The sequence below is a fragment of the Leopardus geoffroyi genome, chromosome D3, assembly GCF_018350155.1.
Source record: "Leopardus geoffroyi isolate Oge1 chromosome D3, O.geoffroyi_Oge1_pat1.0, whole genome shotgun sequence".
NCBI classification, from domain to species: domain Eukaryota; kingdom Metazoa; phylum Chordata; class Mammalia; order Carnivora; family Felidae; genus Leopardus; species Leopardus geoffroyi.
The window spans coordinates 89,701,132-89,726,410 of NC_059339.1; the positions used below are offsets into that span (position 1 = coordinate 89,701,132).

Here is a 25,279-nt window from a genome sequence, read left to right on the forward strand (position 1 = left end):
GGATGAGAAGCCATTGAGAAGATCTAAGAAGGGAAGGTGACAAAAGCAGATTTTTTTTTTTTTTTAAATATAACCATAGTTTTAAAAAATGACCTAGTCTTCAGAGTGAACAACAGGTAGAAGGGCAGGAGACGATTCAGGACGGCAATTCGCCAAGGCCAATACAGTAATCTAGCGAGAGACAGCCTACGGAAGGCTGGTGGCAGCCAGGGACACGAACTGGTGTAGAAGACACAGAACGCGAGAGAGGAAGGACGTCTCGGTGGAATGACGACGGTGGACGAGAGGCAAGATGCAACGCGAGGACACAGATCTGGGGCTTGCAAAATCGAACGAATGGACGTTGATGCCAACCACCGGGAACGGGAATCCTGGAGGCAGACCGGCTTCGGCGGGCAGGCCGGTCCCATCAGTGCCTCTGCGCACTCACCGTGTGCGCATGCCTGGTGAGCCAGTCACCCCCTTGTCTGCCTCTGCAAAATCTCCACCACACAAGTTATCCACATACACATTGCTCTCACGGCATATGAAACCCCAGGTACAAACCAGGGAATACCCATAAAATAACTGGAAGTAGCTTCTGCTCTTGGCATCCATAGTTGAAGGGTTATTTATAGGAAAATAGATTAGAAAAGATAAAAGACTGGCACAGCCATAATTCAGAAGACATTAACGGCCAGAGTCCCACCCCACTCCCAAGGACACTTCCCAGGAAGTCAAGGTGAACTTCCGTGGCGTCGCCAGTAACACTGGCAACCAGGGCCTGAAATTACAGGACTCTCTACGGCTCACAGCATAAAAGGCCTCAGCAAACGTGGCCCAGTGGATCTCTTCATGAAATGCTGGCTTCTCGTGGCTGCTGGGACAGCAGGACCCCTGGCTTCACCCCCACTGGCCACTACTTTCTAATCTCTTCATCTCCAAGTCTCAACAGGAGAGCACTCACTCCAGGGCTCCAGGCCTTGGTCCCCACCCACTCTCTACCTGTACCAGCCCTCCCAGTGATTTCGTCTGGTCTCCAACCCAGAAAATCACCGTTCCCTAGTGAGTGCAGTGGCATAACACCCGACTTCCCGAGCTCCGGAGTCCTCCCACCTGCAGTCGCCCCCGCCTCACACGTGCACTCAGCATCTGATGCACGTCCCAAACACAACGTAAAGACCAACGCGCTGCTTTACAGAATTTCCGTTCTCAGGAAACAGGGCCACCATGCACCCCATTGCTACAGTCAAACTTCATTCCTCTTTCGTTGCCACTCCAATCCACCAGCAAATCCAGGTGACTCTCTTCAAAGCAGACTCAGGATCCAACCACACCAACGCCAAGCGTGGATATCTACAACGGTCTCCTAACTGGTCTGCTTCCTTTTGCACCTTCTACGATCAGCTCCCTCACACTGTCACAGCATGAGGGCTTTTAGAAGAAGATTAAGATAGTCCAGGCCAGTTAGTCATGGCAGAAGTGAGGAGAGTTAAAAGGGAAGTAGAAAACAGACACGCTTCAGTGACACACTGAAGGCAGTGGATTCTGCCCACACGTGCAAATATCCCAAGTCCTTCCATCTTCCTACAGAGAGGGTGAGGGTGAAGCGAGGCCTCCCTCACTCAGTTCCAGCCAGTCGTGGGGCAGGTCCTCAGACTTGCCAAACTCGTTCTCCATGTCAGATCCCTCCCAACTGCCTCTGCTTGGAAATGTTCCTCTCCCAACTTCTATGTGATTCCATCTACCCTCTTTCATACTCAAGTCGGCTCTTCAGATCCTTCCAGGATTTCCCTATCTAAAGAGCCTCCACACACACCCTGTTCTCTACCCACCTCCTGTTTTGCCTTCACACCATTTATTACTATCTATATTTCTATCAATTTCCTCGTAAGATTCAACGAGTACAGAGACTTTAATTGATCTTGCTCACCCCTACTGCCCCAAACCCTTGTCCAGTGCCTGGCACGTGGCAGACACGAAGAAATATTTATAAGTAATTGTTGGATAACTAGAGGAGATGAACACAGGTCATTACACACGGACACACTAGTTTTGGAACCGTTAATATAACCAGTTATGTGGTTGATGACAACTTTTCATTTCAACTATTCTCTCTCCTTTTCCTGAACTATACTAGCTCTTCCCATTCAGAAACCATATAAGTTCATATTTAATTGCTGTCTAATTTACTTGATCAAAATATTTACTGTCTACTCTGAGCAAGACATTGTGTGGGACACCAAAAGTACAAGAAAAATCAATGTGACTTGATCCTGAAGAATCATGCACTTAAGTTGAGGTTAAAGAAATAGGGGCGCCTGGGTGGCGCAGTCGGTTGAGCGTCCGACTTCAGCCAGGTCACGATCTCGCGGTCTGTGAGTTCGAGCCCCGCGTCGGGCTCTGGGCTGATGGCTCAGAGCCTGGAGCCTGTTTCCGATTCTGTGTCTCCCTCTCTCTCTGCCCCTCCCCCGTTCATGCTCTGTCTCTCTCTGTCCCAAAAATAAATAAACGTTGAAAAAAAAAATTAAAAAAAAAAAAAAAAAAAAGAAATAAAATAACAGAGAAAAACCCCTTGGCCTCCATTGATACAGCCTCATGGTTCTGACTAATCATGAATGATCCACCAGGTCCTAAACATGCAGTAATATGCAACACTGCTAACCATGGACCTGAGTCACTCTCCTTGAGGCTCAGGAGCAAATGAGGCACTTAGCTACTGCCCAGCATCCATAGCACAGTGATTCTGCAGCTCAGTGATTCTCAACTTCTTTTCAAGGCTGTGATTTGTGTCACGTGATAAAAGCCTTCTTCATAACAAGTAGCTCTGGAAAAAAGTCACCGGTTAATAATGGCGACGGAAGTGAAGAGAACATCAAGAGGAGTATAATAAAGCAATGGTTTTGTTGACAGATTCCACAAACGGCTACTGAACACTTGAAATGGGGGGAGAAACTGAAGAGAAATTTCATTTATTTAAGTGTAAATAGCCACATATGCCCAGTAACTACCACACTGGACGCTGTAGCTACAGACAACACGAACCTTTTCCAAGACATAGAGACAACCTGGGTGAAAACTGCAAAGGCGTTTCATTTGCAGCGAAGGATATGTTTTTATTATATATGTGCGTGGTAGTACACCTCCTCTCAAGGTGAGAAGGCTCACAGGCAAGAGCCTCTGGACAAGAACAAGGGCTCAGCACAAACCAAACTGCTTTGGAAGAAAAAGCTTTTGTCACCTGATTCATCCAAGAAGGAGAGGCCAAGATAAAAGCTGGTAACGACCAAGGACCCAACAACTCTTCTCTGTGGTTTTGGCAGGTTGTAGGATCAAGCCTGACTTGTTTTACCAACCCCAGGGCACCACAGGGTAAGGATACTGAAGTTCTTGTCTGTATAATGACAATGCGATAAAGACTAGGCTCACACAGACTACTTTATTGATTTATGTTAATTTCACACAAATTACTAGTTTATTGGCTTTAGTCCTTTTACAATCACTAAGGGTCTCAGTCCTTTCAGTCACATTCTATTTAACATGAGAAATACAGTTGTAATTATACTTGTGAATTTGAGGATTTATAAGGGACTCACAAATATATACAAAAATGAGAGGAATAAGGCAGAAAACAGTGTTAAATAAGTATCAAAATGCAAGGAAAGGGTAGGTCATTCCAGAGGGAGGACAGGCAACAACAGAACCTTCCACGTGCCGAATGGGGATGGTGAGGTCACCCCTCCCTCATTAATGGCATTTGCTGAGCCTGTATGGTACTCAGTGATCTAATAGGTATATTACCTGTTTTCTTAAAAATTTAAGAGCTCAAAAAGGGAGAAAATATTACAAACTTGATCAATATTTCTTCCCTGGGCACCAAGTGTCAATAATAAGTTAATGAGTATTTACAGTCCTTTGGACAATACTAATAAATAGAAATAAACTCAGATTTTCGTTTCATCTTAAATGAATAGTACCATGCTAGTATTATTATCAGGTAAATACTGTTGAGTCACGTGCTGTGAAAAATCCACACACTTTGGGGCACCTGGCTGGCTCAGTCCACAGAGCATGTAACTCTTGATCTTGGGATTCTTGTGTTCGAGACCCATGTTGGGGGTAGAGTTTATTTTAAAAAAGAGGGGGCGGGGGCACCTGGGTGATTCAGTCCAATGAGCATCCGACTCTTGATTTTGGCTCAGGTAATGATCTTATGGTAGTACCATCAGGTAAACACTGATGAGTCATGTGCTGTGAAAAATCCACACACTTTGGGGCACCTGGCTGGCTCAGTCCATACAGCATGTGACTCTTGATCTCGGGATTCTTGTGTTGGAGCCTCATGTTGTGACTAGAGTTTATTTAAAAACAGAGGGGGTGGGGGTGCCTGGGTAGTTCAGTCTGACGAGCATCTGACTCTTGATTTTGGCCCAGGTCATGATCTCATGGTTCTTGAGATCAAGCCTTGCATCAGGTTCCACACCTGCTTGGGATTCTTTCTCTCTCAAAATAAATAAACAGAAAGAAGAAAGAAAAGAAAGAAAGGGTAGATCCACATACTTAAAACCAATGACCAACTTGTCACTCTTCACCTACAGAGCCAACCTAGCCATGACCCCACCCACCCACTCCTCTTTCCAAATATCTCCTACTGGTAAGAATTTGCTTTAATCTGAAAAACACTCAGGGGGGGCGGAGCTCAAGTACTCTTTCGACTGCTTTGCTCAGGAGGGACACCAAGGTTATCAGGGCTAACCCCACACTCACAGCCTCCCTTCAGAAAATGTGATAAGCTTCATTCATAACCAAAGTCTAAATAATCTCACTGAGAAGACATGTGGTCTATTTAACACTAAGCAGCTCAATGGTCTCCACCCCAGGTCATTACAAAAAAGAACGTGACCCAAACCCGATGGCAAGACTCCCATGGTCCACTGATGTCACAGCAGGACTGTTCAAGGGGTGAAGGCCGGTCCTAGGACAGCTTCTTTCTTGCACCTCATCCCCTAACCCCTGGATCTTCTACACTTCAGTAACAACTTCAGTCACTTCAGTCACTAGAGATACCACATACAACGTGTAACTTTGTTCAAATGAGTATAAGTCTAATTTCCCCACACACAGGGGGAAAAAAAAAGTATCAGAGCAAACTACAAGGTGCTTCCCCAGAGCCCAACAGGACACACGTATCCGTGGTCAGGTACACAGTAAGTGCAGTCAATGAAGGCCAAGTCTCAGATTATTTGTGTTAAGAGGCCAAGAGTTCTAGTATTGACATAATGAGAGCGAGGCCTCAAATCCTTTTTAGAATGAGGCCAAAGAGAAATGCTAAACAAAGGAATACGTGCATAATTAGAGGATTTTTTAAATTGCAGTAAAATTCTATTTCCTATTTAGTAATACACTAAATAATAATAATAGTAATACTATGCTAAGGACCTATAAAAAATGGCAAGATAAAAAAGATAAACTTAGGTGCCTCTCCTGATGCAGATGTTTTCAATAAGTAATAAATTCTTATTGGGAAGGCAATAATCTTTTTTTTAAGGAATTCTTTTTCTACTTTTTTTCTCAAGAGTACTTTTTTAAAATTTGAATTTCCACTTTTATCACATGCAATAGCAACATTTTTAGAAATAGCTTAATATTCTTCAAATGATTATTGTCATTAGTTTTTCTTTTGTTGTTATTTAAACTCAATTAAGGTGGAAAGATCTGTTATATCCTTACTATGCCATAGTGTGATTTGTAAATTTTTTTTAGTTTTTATTTAAATTTTACTTAGTTAACATACGGTGTAATATTTCTTTCAGGAGCACAGTACAGTGATTCAACATTTTCATACAACATCACAAGTGTGCTCATCACAAGTGCCCTCCTTAATCCCCACCACCTATTTAACTCATGCCCCCCATCCATCTCCCCTGGGAAGGCAATAACCTGAATGAGAAAGAAAACATAAAACCAAAATCATTCTAGATTCAAATATGCAGCCTGCGACTACTATTAATTCTTAAACTAATTACTGGTGAAAATACTCTCCAGGTCCATTTTGCGTGCCTACTATTTGTTTCTGCAGCCTTTTTTACAGTTCCTTGGATTCTCCTCCCAGAAAATTAAGATGTGTACAAATTATATTTTTGGGATTATTTTTGCTAGTGCTATCCCCCCCTTAATAAAAACAATTTCATAAATGAGACAGTCTTAGGCTTGATACAAAATAACATTTTTGCTTAGTCTTTGACCTTAACTCCTAGAATTCCTACATGTTAGTCAGTCTGGAAAAAGAAACTGTAAAATTTTGTACTCAAAAGTTAGGTCTTGTTCACAGGACAGGAAAACCTTGCATTCTTGTAAATAAAACCAGGGATGGCTTCTCCTCAAGTTCATGGCTCCAGCCACCAAACTGGTCCTCCTCTCCCCAACCCCTCTCCCATTCTTACCCATCTTCTGTACCACTGCTAGAATGTTCATCCTCAAATACCAACCGTTTCATGTATCCCGCTCCAAAGCCTACAGTGGTGAATTTCTGCAGGCAAATCAAATGCCTTTTGAATGTCTCAACAAAGAAAGCTTCAACACCTGCCCAGCACAGGGGTGTCCTCAGCTACACGAGCACGCGTGGGGCCAAAGCGGCTCGCTGTGTCTCTCTCTTCCCCCCACTACATTTAAACTTTTCACTGGGAGACAGCCACCCAGAATAGAGATTTCGCCCAGCCTCCCCTGCAGCTGTGTTATGCCATGTGATTAAATTCTGGCTGATGGAGTAGAAGTGGAAGTGTCAGAACCACCTTCTAGAAGTCTTCTCTTTAGAAAAGTGTGTCGCTTTGCCCTTTCTCTTCATCCTGCTGTCTGGAATGGGAATGCTACCTTTGAACTGGCAGATGAGAACCAGACCCCTACGGACGGCCCAGAAATACACTAGAGGTATAGTGCTGAGGGCTTGATGGAACACAGCCAGCCCACTAGGCCTGGACTGCAAAGCTTGCTTCTTTATGACAGACGAATAAATTTCTTATTTAAGCACAGTTATTTGGAGTTCTTTTTTTTTTTTTTTTAACTTTTTTTAATGTTTATTATTTTGAAAGGGAGAGAGAGAGAGAGAGAGACAGAGACAGAGACAGATGTGAGTGGGGGAGGGACAGAGAGAGAGGGAGACACAGAATCTGAAGCAGGCTCCAGCCACTGAGCCGTCAGCACAGAGCCCGATGCGGGGCTCGAACTCATGGACCGCGAGATCATGACCAGAGCAGAAGTCCGATGCTTAACCGACTGAGTCACCCAGGGGCCCCTGGAGTTTATCTGAGATTAATTCTAACCACTACATCCATCGTTTTGTCAATACTATGTGCCAGGCACTAAAGTCCTAAAGCATATAAAAGATGTGAATAAACATTATTCCCAGTGTCTAGAAACGTAAAACCAAGTTAGGACAATGATCTTCACATACGGTAAACAATTAGAGCAATATTAAGAGATTAACAATATTAACCGATGACTGAACAAAGAAGTCTGGAAAAGCAGGGGTTGTTAAAAAATAATCTAGGCAAGAGTTAGAATTTGGATAAACGGTGGATAAAGATGAATAAGTTTAACAAGAGTATGATTCCCAATGAACGCTTACTGGCTGAAATGTGCATGGCAGGCTTGGGTTTGTGAAGAGATCATTCTGAATAAAGCAAAACGTGTAAGGCTGTGTGATGGCTCATTTTGTGTGTCAGCCTGACTCGTCCAGGGATGCCCGGAGTAAACGGTATTTCTGGGTGTGTCTGAGAGGGTGTTTCTGGAGGAGATGAACATTCATATCAGCAGACTAGAGTAGGCTGCCCTCCTAATATGGGGGTGGGTCATCCATCCACGGAGGGCTTGAACAAAACAAAAAACAGGGGAAGGAGGGGGCGCCTGGGTGGCGCAGTCGGTTAAGCGTCCGACTTCAGCCAGGTCACGATCTCACGGTCCGTGAGTTCAAGCCCCGCGTCGGGCTCTGGGCTGATGGCTCAGAGCCTGGAGCCTGTTTCCGATTCTGTGTCTCCCTCTCTCTCTGCCCCTCCCCCATTCATGCTCTGTCTCTCTCTGTCCCCCCAAAAATAAATAAATGTTGAAAAAAAAAAAAAAAACAGGGGAAGGAGGAATCTGCCCCTTTCTTCCACCTCACGGATTGGGCTGAGCCAGGTCATCTCATCTTGGGCCGTCAGACGTGGGCCTTTCCAGCCTCCCACTGCCCTCAATCCGTTACAGCTCCAGCGTTCATAATAAAGCTCTCTCAGCTCCCTGAAAGTCCTGCCATCCTTCACCCTATCGGTGAGCCTGGCATCAAAAGCATAAAACTGAGCTGAAGATCTGGACTCAAAAAAGTAGACTGAAGGTTAAAATCTCAGAAGTGCAAGTCGGAAAGAACCTTCAGAGACTCCACATCTTGAGATTCACAGATGAGGACACCAGAACCCAGAGAACCCAGACACCAGAACCCAGAAGCCCAGCATTACACTGACAGATCGTGGAGGAGGCGGGACCAGGATGCTGGTGTCTGACTTGTAGTTCAGTCTTCCCCCACTCTTTTTTGAACATGCCAATTAAATGACCATCTTTATGTTTCTGATCAGAGTGACTTTAGGTAAGATACCCTTAAAAATAAAGTTTCTCCATAAATTTCTGTTTGGGGAAGTTAGGGGAAAATCTCTCTCACTTTTTCTAGACCCCAAGAGATTCTGTTACCTGCTCCGACTTCTTGGGTTACCAACTAAGAAAGATTCACCAGACACAAACACACTTCTATCACGGGGTTCTACCTGGTGTGAGGTTATCCCCTATAAAAAAAACTCAGGAGGGTACACAGATCTGCACTATCGAACCACAGCGTGTCAGGTCAAAGTCATTCCCTCTGACAGCTTGCTTAAACAAGCAGAACAAAGGCCATCAACAAAAAAAAACCCTTTCCACTTAAATGTAATGTTATGTGGCCCCGAAGTCCACCAGTTCTAAAGTTTCAAATAGGATCTTCCAATGCAAACACTTAACACTGCCAAAAAAAAAAAAAAAAAAGTCAAATAAACATATTGTCCATAAACAATGACTAGGCAAAAATATTTATTTAAAGAGATTATCTTTAATAATCTTAAAGCTCTTAATAGTTAAGTCAAAAATGAAAACAATTCAAAGGAGTTTGGAACACAAACAATTTATACAAGATTTAGAAAAAAGAGCCCAACCATATGTTTTCTATAACTTCTGGACAGTTTTTCTGCACTGCCTAGGGGCTCTCACTGAATCCTCAAAGCCCAGGGACCAGAGGCTTACAGCATCATCTGAATTATTTCTCCTTGTTTCCCTCGAAGATCATGGGATGGAACTTAAAACCAGGCCTATCCCTGTGTTCTCCCGCTAGCCTGGGACCCATCCTACTCACTCAAACATCTGCCAAGTGTCATGCCAAGTTCTGTCGCTTCCAAGATGGGTAAACGATGGCCCCCATCCTCAGGGAGCTACAGTCTAAGTGAGCAAACACACATGTCGACAAATAGTAGCTAAGCACAGTAAGCACCTGCTACCATTGCTAACGGCACAGCAGGTGGTGGGATCCCCTCCCAGGAGCTGGAGGCCAACAAGGGCCCTAGGTAAGGAGGGATGCGGGAAGCAGGCCTGCGAAGAAGGTTCAGGAGCTGTTCCGCAGGGGCCCCACGGAGGGATGCTCTATGCAAAGGAAACACAAGGGCATCCTGGAGGGACTGCAGGCACTAAAATAACCTGATTTCACCTGTACAAAGATGCCCCGTTTGATAGTTTTTTCACTTGTTTTTGTTATTGGATTGGGGGAGGCAATTAGAAGAATTAAGCACATATCACCTCCCATCGACTTTATAAATAATCCTTTCCCATATCACTTATCAAAATGCAAAATGAGACCCCTCTTCAGTCCCTGCAAGCCCCTTAACCTTCGTGACACCTCCCTGACCACCTCCGTGGGCTCCAACATCCACCTTCTTACACTCCTCAGGTCCCCATGTCATGGTCAGTATTCTAGAAGTTGTGATTTGTACCCCAGCTTTCACAGTTTCTGTGTCTGGACAGTATTGTCACCCACACAAGGTCCAGCTTTGGTACATCTTAGTGACGTGACCCAGGAAGGTGCCAGATCCTTCTGAGCTTCCATTTCCACATCATACATACCTTCCCAGGAGAGCAAACAATACAAAGAGAAGAATGCCCGGCATGTAACAGGTGGACACAGAGAAGCTTGTCCAGAACCTAGCATGGTACCCGCCCCCGTAAACTGCTGAAGGCCAGTTTACAAACCCAGAAGACCCCCAGCTCTTTCTACCCAGCCCTTCACCTTCAAGAGATTTCTGCGGATTAAATCACAGATGTGCTAAGCCTCACTGTCCGAAGCCATACAACCAAATGACAAGAGTTAACAGAAGCCACATGTTGCCAGGACCATGAACATTGCCTACATGAAAGCATTCTAAAGGTCATGAAGATGAGGACAGATAGGTGGTGCAGCTGTGAGCCTGCGATTATCCCACAGAATGCTGGGAAAACTTCCTCTCCTTGAAGAAAGAGAATGCCCTGTGGCCAATACTTTTCATTCTACCGTTACTAAACTCTCAGCAGTAGAATAAAGCAAGTATGTTAACTACAGACAGAGCTAATCCTTGGATCTCTGAAAGGATCCTAAGTCCCTGATTCTGAGGCGAGGACCTCGGGGTAGAGGGAAGGGACAGGACATGGAGCAAGGGAAAAGAGCAGGGGACACTGAGGCCAGGAGAGGAGTTGGAACAGCTACCATATGGCCCTCACGAGAATAAGCACAGTATGAACCTCGCGCCCCACATGGCCCTCATGAGACTAAGCACAGTCACCACACTTGAGGGCCCAGGGGCAGGCGGGCTGTGATCTAAGAGGCCGTTACTCAGTCTATGGTCTGTGACCCACCTCGGGTTAGAAGAGCCCAATGATGAGATGACAGGACAGCCTGCATCGAGAATGGGGGGAAGGAGAGGAGAGCTGGTGGAGGCACCAGTTAGTTCTGTGTTTTCTCATTTTCTCCCTCAAATCCTTGGCCTAGTTTTCCTTTCATAGCTAGTGTTAAGAATGAATTTGGCTCAAAACGGTATCTGAGGGCAAGACAGAAATAAAACAAGCTGCCAGGACAGTATCCAAGCCAGCCCCATAGCCACTCTGCTGTATTTTCTAATATTTTACACTTACAAACTTTTAATTATTCATCCAATAAATACTCGTTGAGTCCTTTCTATTGTTGTCAGCATTGTTCTGGTTGCTGGGAAACATCAGAGAATAAGGCAGAAAAATACATGCTCCTCTGTGTGCTGGAAAAACGTGTGCTACTAGACTCACGGAGCCCACATCCTAGCAGAGGGAGGCAGATAAGCGAGACGTACAGTGAGGAAATTATACAGCTTGTCAGAAGGTGATGCAGCACGATGGGATTAGGGGGGCAGGGGGTGGAGGCGGACTTCCACTTTTAAATGGGGGGCAGGTCAAGACAAGCCTTATTGAGAAGGCAAACGGGTGAGCCGCGCAGGTGTCTGCGGGAGTAAATTCCAGCACAAGGTACTTAAGGTGAGAGGGGTCGCGGCATGTCCACGGAAGAACAGGGGCATCAGCACACCTGGCGTGGGGCAGGACGGGAAGAAGACAACAGCACGAAAGAGCAGAGACAGAACCTGGCACCAAGTGACGTGGGACCTTGTAGCCATCAAGCAGACTCTGGCTTCACCCACGAAAGAGACGGCGAGCCACCGAAGGTATTTTCTAACTGTATCGCAATACTTGTCCACAAGCAGCTGTGAAAACAGCAGAGAGTGCCACGAACCCATCCCCCGGACTTCCCCAGCGATGACACCTTAAAGGCCTACAGAGCCCTGTCAAAACCTAGGCTTCCTGGCAGAACACAGTCCACCAGACTGACTCCCAGGGAGCTGCTGTGGGCACTCGTGTGGTCCGGTGCGCCGGCATCCGGCCGGCAGCGCTGGGCCACGTGTCCATTCATGTAAGACAGAATGGCTCTATCATCACAAAGGGTCCCCCCTGCCTGTCTGGTCACCCCCATAACTTATCGGTTCCTCGCTCTGTAATCAGGTCATTTTGAGAAGGTCCCGTAAATGGAACTGCCCCGTAGGCAATCTTCTGAGACGGTCTTTTTCCACTTAGCGCACTGCCCTTGAGACCTGCTCAGGTTGCTCTGTTCCCTCTCCAGTGCGGAGTCATGCTCTACTCCACGCATGGAGCCTAGCCACTAGCTCACCAAAGAACACTGCAGTTGCTTCCAGTTGGGCGCTATTTCACATAAAGCTACTAGTCAATAGCCATTTTGTATCAATTTTCCAATAGTTGACCGTTGTGAACTACGAATTATTCACCTCATGAACGCCGAGTCCTCCTACACACCAGCATTGTTCTAGTTGCTGAGACTTGTACACAGGCTTTCATGCGGACACAGTTTTCATCTCTCTAGGACAAATGCCTAGGAGTGTGATCTCTGGGTCACATGATGAGTGTACGTTTAACTTTTCATTTTTTATTATTTTATTATTGAGAGACAGAGAGAGCGAGCGGGGGAAGGGCAGAGAGAGAGGGAGAGAGAGAATCCCAAGCAGGCTCTGCACTGTCAGCACAAAGCCCCATGTGGGGCTCAAACTCACAAACCATGAGATCGCGACCTGAGCCGAAACCAAGAATCGGACACTTAACCGACTGAGCCACCCAGGCGCCCCTACGTTCAACTTCTTGAAAACAAGTTGAGCTCCAGAGTGTGCCACTGTGCATTCTCAGAAGCAATTCCCACTGGAGTCAATACTGCCCCGTCCTCGCCGGCATTTGGGTCACCAGTATTTTTTTTATTGCAGCCCTTCTAACAGGTTTCTGGTGGTATCTCACCGTGGTTTTAACTCGCGTTTTCCTAGGGGCTAATGACGATGGACGACTTTTCGTGTGTTTATTTGCTATCCATCTACCTGTCTTTTTGGAAGAAACGTCTATTCAAGTCTTTTGCCTTGGATTGCTTCCTTATTGTTGAATTTAGAGAATTCTTTATACATTCTGGATCTAAGTCCCTTGTCAGATAGGAAATTAGAAAAAATTTTCTGCAAGTCAGTGGCTTGTCATTTCAGTCACTTAACAAGGTCTTTTAAAGAACAAATATTCTTCATTTTCATCAAGTCCCATTTATCCATTTGTTCCTGTTTGGACCACACTTGCACCGTCATGTCTAAGAACCGTGCCTAAGTCTCTTCAAAATCTTTTACACTTTACATTTAGATCTATGATCTATATTTGGGTTTTTTTTTTTTAATCAAATGTGAGATTTAAGGCAGGATTTATTTTTCAACTACTGATGTCCAATTGTTCCAAAACCATTTCTTGAAAAGGCTGTCCCCTTCCCCATCACATTGCTTTTGAATCTTTGTCAAACCTCAGTTGAAAGTATGTGCATGGGTCCCTCTCTGGGTTCTCTACTCTGTTCTACTGATCTACTTATGCATATCTCTTTGCCAGGACCGCACTTTGATGGCTGTAGCCATAACTTCAGTCTTAAATAGGCTGGTGTTATTAGCCATGGAAGGGTTTACACAGGAAAGTGACGTGCTCTGACTTAACATTTTAAAAGGTCACTCTAGCAGCACCTGGGTGGCTCGGTCAGTTGAGCACCCTACTTGGGCTCAGGTCATAATCTCTCGGTTCACGAGTGTGAGCCCCGCGTCGGGCTCTGTGCTGACAGCTTGGAGCCTGGAGCCTGCTTCGGATTCTGTGTCTCCCTCTCTCTCTGCCCCTCCCCCACTCACACACTGTTTTTCTCTCTCTCTCTCTCAAAATAATAAAAACATAATCAAATTAATTAATAAACGGTCACTCTACTATCATGAGAGTAAGTTGTCCCAGCAAGGGACACCAGAAAAGGGGCAGTGGAGACAGACCAGGGAGATAGCAGATGAGGTGGGAAAAATCGGTCAAAACCTGACTACATCATAGAAGTGGAGCCCACAGAATGTCCTGCTGGACTCACGCAGGGTGTGACATGAGAGAAGGGTCAGACGTGACCTCCAGGCTCTTGACCTGAGCCAATGGACAGAATGGTCATGGAACGAAGTGGCTAAGAGTGACAACGGAGCCAGTTTTAGGAGGGAAGGTCAGCTCAGTTTTCTTTACGTCAGGTGTCAGGAGCCTAGTGGGCATCTAAGTGGAGATGTGAAGCAGGCCTGGAGTAGGAGAATCCCCACATCTAGGTGAGAGGTCTTTTTGCCCTGGAGGTAAAAATTCACAAGCTGCCAGCACGTTTCAAGTCAGGACACTGAATGAGGAGGCTCAGTTCAACACTGGGCCTGCGGGCACTCCCACCCTGAGGTCAGAGGGGACACAGAGAGCGGGGCGAGGCAGGTGGGAGGAAAACCAGGAGAGAAGGGGCACCGGAGCCACGTGCAAAAAGCGTCTCCAAGAGAGGGGGACATCTGGTCACGGGGTGCAGGTGAATCAAGCAGAGGAGAGTTGCAAACGGACATCACTGGAGACCTTAGCAAGAACAGTTCTGGAAAACCATTTAAAAGAGAAGAGCGAAGACGAACTGGGGACAGCAGGCCTAACAACCCTTTCAGAGGGCTCTACTAAGCAAGGGAGCGAAAACCAGCAGGGCCAGGAGGGGAGCAGAGTCAAGACAGGCTGTGGGAATGTGTTTTAGGACAGCAGCAGTATCAGCATGCGTGACAGCCCAGGAGAACCACCCAGTGGGCCGGGGGGTGAGGAGAGGGCTTGTTAAGGCAGAAGAAAGAGCAGCAGGCAGCTGAAGAGGGAAGTGGGGTCATTAGCTCTGGGCAAGACCATGCCGCGAACCCCCGGCTTTGACTCTCCGCTTTCTTCTCCTTACTTCCTAGGCGTGGTGCTCAGGGTCATTCTTACACTCCACGCTCTGAGGCTATGTCATAATCTGAACGGTCTTAATAAAAACTCACCAGTTCCTAAATGTTAAGCTTCCGGGACAGAATTCCAGACAAACATCTGTGGACCAAGAAAGGTCCACAGCATAATAAAACTAGTATGTACCATTTGTATGGAAAGAGAAAAAAGAAAAAAGAAGATAGTAGAGAGAATGGGTCTGTGTTCCTCCATCAGGCTCTCTTCCTCCACCCACTTAAGGAATATTTACTGAGCACTTACTATGTGCCAGGATGAGACGGACAGGGGCCCTGCTGTCTGCTGGGAAGGGCTGCAAACAAGCAAACAAGAAAAACAGCAGATACCGACTGAAGTATTCACAGAGAAGCACAGCCAGGTGAGAGGACAGAAGATTCCCCATCCTGGGAAAAGATACTGAGCTGCGATCTCAAGAGGGTAGTGATCAAGGGAAGACACACCACGCAGAGGGGAAGCCGTACAGAAGTTTATAGCAGAAACAAGCCTGACTTTTCTGAGACACAGAGAGAGCCTGAGTGAGGGGTGGAGGGCAGGGGGATAGTGTTACCAGCTGAGGTGGGGCCCAGATCATGCAGACCTTATTAAACCAGGACACAGAGATGCAATTTTATTTGTAAAGGCCACAGAAAGCCATTGAAAAGAATTCAACAGAGAAACGGCAATCTATTTACACAACATGAAGCTTTTGATTTTCTTGTAGAAATGACATCCTCTAATATAACAACAACATACGTTCCTCAAACGGAAAACTCAAAGCAACCACCAATTTGGTGAAAGAAGTAAAATCCCGGGGGCTACATGAGGATGTGCTCGGAGACTCCGGCCAATTCTGCAGCCGCGTGGCAGCTGCAACCGTAAAGGCCTAAGACCGAAGGGAAGCGGCAAGAAAGAGGGAGACCTTCCCAGGGCGGCGGGCCTCCTGTGGCTGAGACACTAAGTGGAAGGGTGACGCAGGCAGACAAGGCAAGGCCGGGTGTCACGTACAGCTCCAAGGACAAGGACCCACGATCAGCCAGGGGGTCGGAAGGGGCAAGGGGGGATTAGCTGAACCCATGCAGGGATTTTATCAGAGTAGCAACCTCATCAGATTTCCATTCAGAACAACCCCTCCCAGGGCACTTACTTAAGAGGCCTTTCCAAAACGACCTTTAACCTCTTCACATACCTAACATAATGTAAACAGCAGTCTCTTCCTTAAACACAAGGACACGGGGGGAGGGGGGGACCTGGATTTGTAAGACCATCCAGGTGTCATCTGTGTTAGGAACAGAGTCACCTCCTGCGAGAAACCGGAACGGCTGCCTGTTTCCTTCACCTTCTGGAAGGCAACATAGTAAAATGCCAAAAGATGGAAAGAAAGGCACATTTTTGCCCTTTGCCCTTCCAAGAGTTTTCCTTTTTTGTTCAATATTTCCATTCCCAACTACCCTCTACTTTCTCCCTGGTTCCCACAGATCTCCAGACACCGGGTGGAAATCTCAAAGCAAATACAGCAACTGGGTCCCAAGCGGATGCCTCTAGTCTTCTAAAGCTCTCCCAGTTACCTTAGGCCCCGCGCCCTGGTCAGGGAGTTAGCTGAAGAACGTGGGCTGGGAAGTCCTGCAACCTGGACTTAACCTGGCTTTGTCCTCACTGGCCTTGTGACTGGACCAAGACACTGACTCCGCCAGCCACATTTCTCTAATCTTTAAAAAGGAGAGGAGTGTCTGGGTGGCTGAGTGGGTCGAGCGTCTGACCTCGGCTGAGGTCATGATCTCGCAGTTCGTCAGTTCCAGCCCCGCGTCAGGCTCTGTGCTGACAACTCAGAGCCTGGAGCCTGCTTCGGATTCTGTGGCTTCCTCTCTTTCTGCCCCTCCCTCGCTTGCACTCTATCTCTTTCTCAAAAATAAATAAACATTAAAAAAATTAAGAAGGAGAATACCACCACCGACCCGGGAGGATCATCTTGAGCATTGTAAGTGCAAATGCAAAGGAGGGCTCTGTGCACAAAAAGCATTCAGGAGACTCTCTAGCATATGCTCCATGCTAATCAACGTTCAGTAAGTGTCCACGGCTGTCCCTTTTACCTTAGCCCACTGGGATTTCTACCAGGGGAGGGAGTAGGAAAGACATTTAGGAAACACTTTCTGAAGAAGGAAAGAGAGGAAAGCGCGCTGGGTATATTTTGTGCCCAATTTTCAGCAGAGCTGTGCAAGACTCAGTGAAAAGCCTGTTCATGATAAGCAACAGCAGGCACCGCGAAAAGAACACTCCCTCGGCCTTTACTGCCAAAGTGCAACAGGTGGCCACCCCTAGAAAGTCAGTACAGAAGACCCCGGACGGAGCCCAAAGCCATTAATGCCGCCCTCCTCCTCCTCCTCCCCCCGCACGCACTGGGCATCCCGCCCCTCCCCATCAGTAGGGCCAGCTCAGTGCCATCCTGGACACAGCTCTGGGCATGCGAGAAAGTGACTTCTTGCTGTCACCCGTGAGATGTCAGCTGCCACTAACCAGAGGTCGCTTACCAACAGGCTGAGGCCAAATTCTACTCACCCTGAGTGAGCAGAGTCCCACATCTAGAACTCACTCTCCTGGTCCCCACACAGGGCTTAGTAAAAGACACAAGCAGCCAGTTAAGAAATACACACGCCAAGTTCAAAGGTAACAGGGAATGGGGCGCCTGGGTGGCTCAGTCGCTTGAGCGTCCAACTTCGGCTCAGGTCATGATCTCGCGGTTTGTGGGTTCGAGCCCCACGTCGGGCTCTGTGCCAACAGCTCGGAGCCTGGAGCCTGCTTCGGATTCTGTGTCTCCCTCTCTCTACCCCTCTTCCGCTTGTGCTCTGTCTCTGTCCCTCAAAGATGAATGAATGTAAAAAAAAAAAAAAATTAAAATCAAACGTAACTGAAAAGAAGCGCACTTCATAAAGACACAGAGAAGGGCGGTGAGCCACTGCTACTGAAGTCCTCCTTTAGCCCGCTGCTTACCTCCGGCCACTTTCCTCGGGGCTTCAACATGCACTAGTGCTGGAAACACCAGGAGAAACGAGGTGTTACTCGGAACAGCTGCATTTCTAAGAAAATGTATACACGAAAGGGGAAAAAAGCATTTCCAGACATGACCCCTTCTGAGAAAAATACACACCCAAATCATACAGGAAAGGAGGAGGGGAATCTTCCCCGGGGAAGGAGCAAAGTCTCCCGGGTGTGTAAGCCCTGGTTGTGGCCACGAGGGTGATCACCACGGGCACCTCGGGAAGATGCAACCAGACGTGGAAAGCGTGCAACTCTTCACCCGGCAATCCCACTTATAAACACTTACGTGGACAACAAGATGTACGAGAAGAGAGGATTGCTTATGTGTGTTCTAGGACACATTTCGGTAAGACAGAAACAACCAGAAAGTAGGATTTGCTGAAGTAGAATGGTGCCCTCCACACACAGGGGGACGGGGACAGATTACAAAACAGCCTATAGAGTATTCTATCATTCGTGCGAAACAAATCCACGTACAAGGGTGGGTGTGCACACAGCTCGCGGGGACAACGTTCACCAAGACGTTCACAGGGGTCACCTCGGGGACTGGGACTCTGGGCAGTTTTGATTTTTCCCTTGCTCTTTTCCACACTGTCCAATTCCTTTAGTAATCATGTGTTCTTTTCCCCCAAAAGCAATAAAGTCATACTTTTAACAGCTCCAGAAAAGAGATGATATCCCATCAGGCCTAGCACATATTTCTAAAAAAATTATATTTCAAGTGAATTATTTGTACTTGGGCCCATTTTTGCTTTTCACATTATACTTTGATATATGTGCCTACTCCAGAAATATTGGACCATCCACACAATAAAAAATTATAATGCTTAACTTATAAGAAAACTTTATCCTAGTCAAAATACTTACTTTTCCAAGTGTTTTCACACATACTCTAATGTTCACAAACCTGATACAGAAGACAGAATGTTCCCCATTTAAGAATAAAGAAATGATGTAGGGAATTTACCTGACTCATCCCAAATCAGGTCTAGTTTTCTTAACCCCCATCCAACACTTCCTATGGATGTCTAGTGGGACCTGGGTTGTTCAGACCCCATTATATTAAAAGGTCTTCACCGGTGGTCTTCTATGGTTTGGGAGGACTTTTGGAATACCAGACAGCTGCACTAAGTAGAAAGGAGCGTGATTTGCCCCTTGATTTAGCCAAACTGGCCTGCATAATCTAGTCTCCCTTCCTTTGGAATTTCCATCCACCTTAAAGATAAATAAAAAACAAGAATTAACAAGTGTTGTTCTGTTGTTGTTCTGACTGTTCCAAAATAAAGTAACTCACGGGCACTCTTGAAACCTCTTCTCAAAAGTAGCAAAAAGTTATCACAAAAAAATAGAAAACAACAAATGTAGAAATATAAGAGGCTCTGCGCCCAGACTCACGTTCCCCAAGTAGCCTTGTGAGATGTGGCTCTCCACCTGTTTCCCCAAGACGCCAGAGCCACCTTCACCCCTAAGGATCCCCTTACGTTTTCCTCCTAAAGACTTCATATTTTCTAAGTTTTATTTACCAAACTATGTATGTGAAATAATAACATTCCCATTTTATATTCATCCAAGATGTATTTGCAACCACAGTACCAGATTTAGAATATTATCAAAGTCCCTTGAAAAAAGGAAAGGTACTTAGGATTTTAGCCCTCAATATATATCACCCCATATCAAGGGTATATCTTCTGTGTTTCTCAGAATTTCAAGCACTTACACTCTCTTCCTGGGTCCAGGAGAACTGAGGTCCCCCAGGCTCAGAACCACTGATTTCTGCAAAGCAGGTAGCCATGTTCAAAGAAAATAACAAAAAGTAAATCCCTACAACAAAACAAAAGTCTCTGAGCAAAAATGAGCCAACAGCTCTGTGAAGCAGAATGCTGTTAAGGAACATCCATGGCACAGACACAGAGCATCAGCATCCAGGATGACCAGAAAATGGTCTGTAGAAACAAGTCTCCATTTTGATCCCGTCAAAAAGGGGGCAACGTGACACAAAGACATTATTCTCTACCACATTTTTCAGGAAGAGATGGATTTCACAAATTAAACATCTATTGACTAGAACCAAAAGCAAGTTAACAGAACTTCATCGATTATCAGATACTTTCTTCTTGCCTCCCACAGCTCCTTCAAAAAAGGAACGCATACTGCCGCCCAAATCACAGAAAGGGAAAAGCAAACCATTTTCTTTGCCTGGAACCAAATGCCTACGTTTTCATTGCAAATCACTGTCCCTCAAAGTTCTATAATCGTTAGTCCTGCGACTGATGTAATCAGATGACAAAACCCAACTTCACAAATATAAATTCAAAAACTAGAACTCAGGTCTGAGAAACAAACAAAAAAAAAAACCTAGTTCAAATGGAGGCAACAAAGCTCATAATTCTGTAGGTCAGCATCAGACAGTAACCAAACACCTCTGCTGTTTAACTTGCCATTAATAATGAGCCCGTCTTCCCTCTCAGGTGTCTACCCTCCTCTTGAACAACAAACCAGTTTTTTAAGGCCATTATTTCAAGAGATAAAGCTTGTTACACAACTTAGAAACTTCACCTGTGCCCTCGAGACTGGAAGGCTAGAATTTGGATAATCCTCTCTCATTTCAACATCACCTGCCAGATTTACACCTTTACCTAAAATCTCCTATTGACACTCAGCGACACAGGATACTACAGAAGAAAAGCCACCAGCCTACCCTGTCCCAAACTAGTACAGGAGTCTGCGTTTACCCGGGCATGGCCCATACGTCAGCTACTGTGCTTTGTGTTGAACCAGAATTGCTGTTTAATTCCTACAATAACCCCGTGAAGTAGACACTATCATCATCCTCCCATTTCACCTTAAAATCTGAGGCAGGGGGTGGATAGTAGAGCAGTACCCCCTTCCACCCATCACACTACACATTTTCTCAACATGAATGGAGCTATGCATATAAACGTAGGATATTCTGAAAGGAGAAAATACTGAGTCATGAAAAGTCTTGCTATCCACATGGATGTGTAAATTCATAGTACAGGGAGATCTCACCCATAATGATGGAAAGTTCCCTTTAGAGGTAGGAAGCCCCCTCCCCTTCCAAAATAGTGAAATACCTTTCATACTTAATACGTAAATTAGGGAAAGCGGAACATTCTTTAATTAGCAAACAAAGGCTTCCTGAAATCCTGGAACTTTTTAAATGATGGAAGAAAGGGGGCAGGGCAAGGAAGGAAGAGACAGATATCCTGGTCTCCTTTCTATGTCAAAAGAAGGTAGGAGAGGGGCGCCTGGGTGGCTCAGTCAGTTGGGTGTCCGACTTTGGCTCAGGTCATGATCCCACAGCTCGTGGGTTCGAGCCCCACGTCGGGCTCTGTGCTGACAGCTCAGAGCCTGGAGCCTGCTTCAGATTCTGTGACTCTCCCTCTCTCTGCCCCTCCCATGCTCATGCTCTGTTTCTCTGTCTCTTAGTAGTAAATAAACGTTAAAAAAAATTAAAAAAAAAAAAAAAGAAGAAGAAGGTAGGAGATCAACAGCACTGGCCTAATAAAATGATGGAAACAGGAGGGATCTAGGAAGAATTACACCTGGCAAAGTGTCCTGCGGAAGCTCTCTGAATGAGAGGAATTGTGTTCAAGAGGCAGGAAGCTGGGGCACCTGGGTGGCTCAGTCGGTTGAGAGACTGACTTCGGCTCAGGTCATGATCTCATGGTCTGTGAGTTCGAGCCCCGCGTCGGGCTCTGTGCTGGCAGCTCAGAGCCTGGAGCCTGCTTCTGATTCTGTGTCTCCCTCTCTCTCTGCCCCTCCCTCACTCATGCTCTGTCTCTCTCTGTCTCAGAAATAAATAAACATTAAAAAAAAAAATTAAAAAAAAAAAGATGCAGGAAGCAACAGGCAGGGATCCCAGAATGGGGTATCACCCCAGAGAGGCCTGCCATCCTGCCACTGTGTCCAACTTCAAAATGTGAGCCACCTTCCTTGGCTACCTTGATCCAGACCCCGCTCTGTGGGCCTATCTCGTCCTTTCCAGCCTGCCACTGTGGACTTCAGGCCCTGTTACAGAGCCCAAGGCCCCCCCGGGGTCCACTCCTTGCTGAACTAGACTCAAGTGACCCCAGCTTTTTCCTGTGCTATTCCTGTTTCTGCCAACGGAAGCTTCTGGAAACAAAATGATGTCTCTTCTTCTCAGGTTGTAGTCTTCTGAGAGAGATGTACCTCTAAGAGTCCAGAAGATACTGAACTTACTGGTCAAAAGCAAGAGCGGAACTACCAGAGAGCAGCGGGGCTCCAAACTCAGGTCACAGGCTACAACGGGGAGCATTTTACCAGGTGTCAATTGAGAAAAGAAACCGGAACCACCATATACTCATTTTCATTTACTGCACTGTAAGTAACTTTTACTTATCTCACTGTGTTAGTTATCCAGTAATAGTGATAAACAGACATTCTCAGGCTCCTTCGAGAGACAGTACTGAAAGCAGAGAAATCATGGAATTGGCCGCCGGCTAACTTACCCACCCAACAGCTTGTGCACGTCTCTTACAAGTTAGAAAATGTTGTGCAATGTCCTCTTTCCTGCCTCACCAGAATGAAATGTAAGTGGTTTAAAGTTTAATACTCTTCACCTTCTTATGATCTCCTAAGAAATTTACCCTTAAAGTTATCCAGAATACATTTTATGACAGTGATTCTCCACTGGGACGGATTTGGGGGCATTTGGCAACAATACCGGAGACATTTTGGTGGTCACAACTGGGGCAGGGAGTGCTGACAAGGGGGGGGGTGGGGAGGAGTGGGCAGGCCATGGAAGCCACCTGTACAACACAATGTACAGGACCGAACCGCCCAAAATAGGAAAAAGAAAAAATCCTTCAAAAAATATCCCATTACTCTTTCCGAAATGTTCTTTTTTTTACAGACAGAAACAAAGAAAGCACACGCTGAATCGTAAAACTCTTGAATTACACACATACCATGGGAGAGGAACAAGGAACAGTTGCAAGCAGACCTTTGGCATCAATTAGCCCTGACTTTATGCTGCAGCAAACATGCCCGCGCTCAGTGGAAGGGGCAGATCAGATCTGCCTCCCCACTCTAAACCACTCCTAAATCGGGGCGCTATTTTATCTTCTGGCACGGCACCAAATGGCGATTTAGGAGTAAAATGTCTTATTAATAAATATCAGCTTCAAGCCTTTTCAAAAGTTTAAAATATCTTTTCTGCAAAAGTCCTCTGATGTAAATTGTGATCCAGCTAAGACCAGGCCTCTAATTTCATTTTCCCCTCCAACTATATAAAAATGCCCGGCACTAAACATTCTCTGGGCAGGGGGACATAAAGGAGGGGGAGTGTTGCGTTCAGATTTATGATTCAAACTCCCGCACAGTGACAAAAACAAATCCAGAGGTAGCAAAGAAAAGCGTCTTAGAATTTGCCGCAAAACTTACAACCTAATGCAAAGAATCAAAGGAATGTTTTCTTTTACGTTAGGCAAACTTATTTTATAACTTCCAAAGCTAAGGATCAAGTCCCACTGGCAGTTTTCACTACCCTATCCTTCTTCCTTCCTTCTTCACCAAAGCCTCCCACAGGCCGCGGGTTGACTTCCTAGTTCCCGGAGTCCAGCACTACCTCGCTGCAAAGTCCTCTCTGGATGCGGTTAACAATCACCGCGCTCCCTCCTGGGGAACAGTGTGGGCATGGACGGTGGGGGAGGGGGGGCCCGGGGACAGCGGTGCGGACCACACCCCGACCTCTGAATTCAGGGTCCTCTCTTGTGGGATCCCACTGTTCTCAGGATGGGTGCTATTCAACCGGCCTCTCTCTACTGGAAATCCACTCCCGGAATAACAGAAATAGGACAATCCCTGTCTGCGATGGAGACCCCGTTTATGCAAACTCATAAAAGGATCCCTTCAAAATCCTTCCGCAGCTGCGTCCTCTCCTAGGGAAACAGCTCCAGACCGATTTCGCTTCCCGCTAAGTGCTAAGTAGTGCTCTCCTCCGCACCCGCGAAGGGAGGCAGTTTCTGCCCGAAGTGGGCACGCCGCGGGCTGCTACAATGGCTCGCCGGCGGCGACGCTGGCCGAAGCGCCGCGGAACACTCCCAAGTGTGCGCGCACAGGTGCGCAGACTCCAGGGGCACGCTCCCAGGTGTGGACGCACAGGTATGCACACGCAGATGTGCAGAAGCGAGGAACGCTCAGGTGTGCAGAGCCGGTGAACACACGGGCGAGCACACTCCACACTGCCGCCCGCGTCAACCCCGCCGCGCCGCGAACGACAGACCGGTCGCCGCACGGAAACCCCAAACCCCAGGCGGCGTCACGCCTCACCAACTCACCTCCTCCAAAAACTTGGTCAAATCGTACACCTTGTGGTGCAGGATCAACCAGGTGCTCTTGCTGTGGTTGTGCTTCTGGATCTCTTCCAGGGTGTAGTACTTGACGGTCTGGTCCGACTGCTCGGCCATTTCGGAACGCGGTGGGCCTCAGGCCGTGCAGACACCAGCCGAGCCGGGCGAAGCGGGGCGCGCGTCTCAGCTAGCTGGGCCCGGGACATTCCCGGAGCCCCGGCCCAGCGCCCAGAGCGGGACGGCCCGCGCAGCGGAGGGGGCGGTGGCGCACGGCCTCCGATGACTGGACAGAATTCCTGTCACTCAATGGGCCCGCCCTCGGCCGACGACCTCCGCCAACCCGAGAGCGCCCCCGCCCAGCGCGCGGGTGTTGACTGGCTGCAGAAGGTTCCCTTCCCAAACCCTGTAGCTGGAGCGCGCTGAGGGCGTGGCCAGTGAGGTGGACCGCGCGGCGGGGTGGGGCGGGGCTTCCCGTGCGTTTGCGCAGAAGGCAGCGGGACGAGGGGCGGACAGCGCGGGAGAGAGAGAGTAGGAGGCGCCCGGCGGGAGCGGGGACGGGGGCAGCAGTGCGCGGGAAGAACCGGCCCCGCTGGGTGGCCGTCGGAGGAGGGTCAGCCAGGTCCGGCGCACTGCGCATCACTGTGACTTCGCACTCGGATCAGATCAGCCAGTCCTGGCTGTCACTGTAACAAAGGCTCTCCGCAGCGAGTCTGTTAACTATTAAACTGTTAACTAGCCTCGGGGACTTAAAAACACACAGTGCCATCACTCCGCCTCAGCAAACAGTGTGCTGGCCAGAACCGTCGCTCTGTAATTTTGCTTGACACTCTCCGCTCCCCAGGCTTGCCCATTTCTCACAGTGAAAAAAAAGGGGGGGAAATTATTTGTTCTATACAAAGCAAAAAGTCCTAATTATTCCTAAAGCTCTGAAGCACTTCTCCGCTTCAGGTAGGTGAGTACCTGCATGAATGCCCTGTCTTGTCTCAACAGTATATTGTTTACATAAATCCTAAAGGATCCATAGCACT

At 47.0% G+C, this 25,279-nt stretch overlaps 1 protein-coding gene across 1 annotated transcript in view; it reads right to left on the bottom strand.

Moving 5' to 3' along the window:
- Nucleotides 1–24,517, bottom strand: part of LOC123587450 (cytochrome b5) — a 38,533-nt gene extending 14,016 nt beyond the window's left edge. Inside the window, exon 1 of the mRNA XM_045457210.1 lies at nucleotides 24,240–24,517. Within this exon, the coding sequence (XP_045313166.1) occupies nucleotides 24,240–24,368 (129 nt within the window). The 5' untranslated portion in view covers nucleotides 24,369–24,517. The remainder of the gene's footprint in view (nucleotides 1–24,239) is intronic.
- Nucleotides 24,518–25,279: the final 762 nt, after the last annotated feature.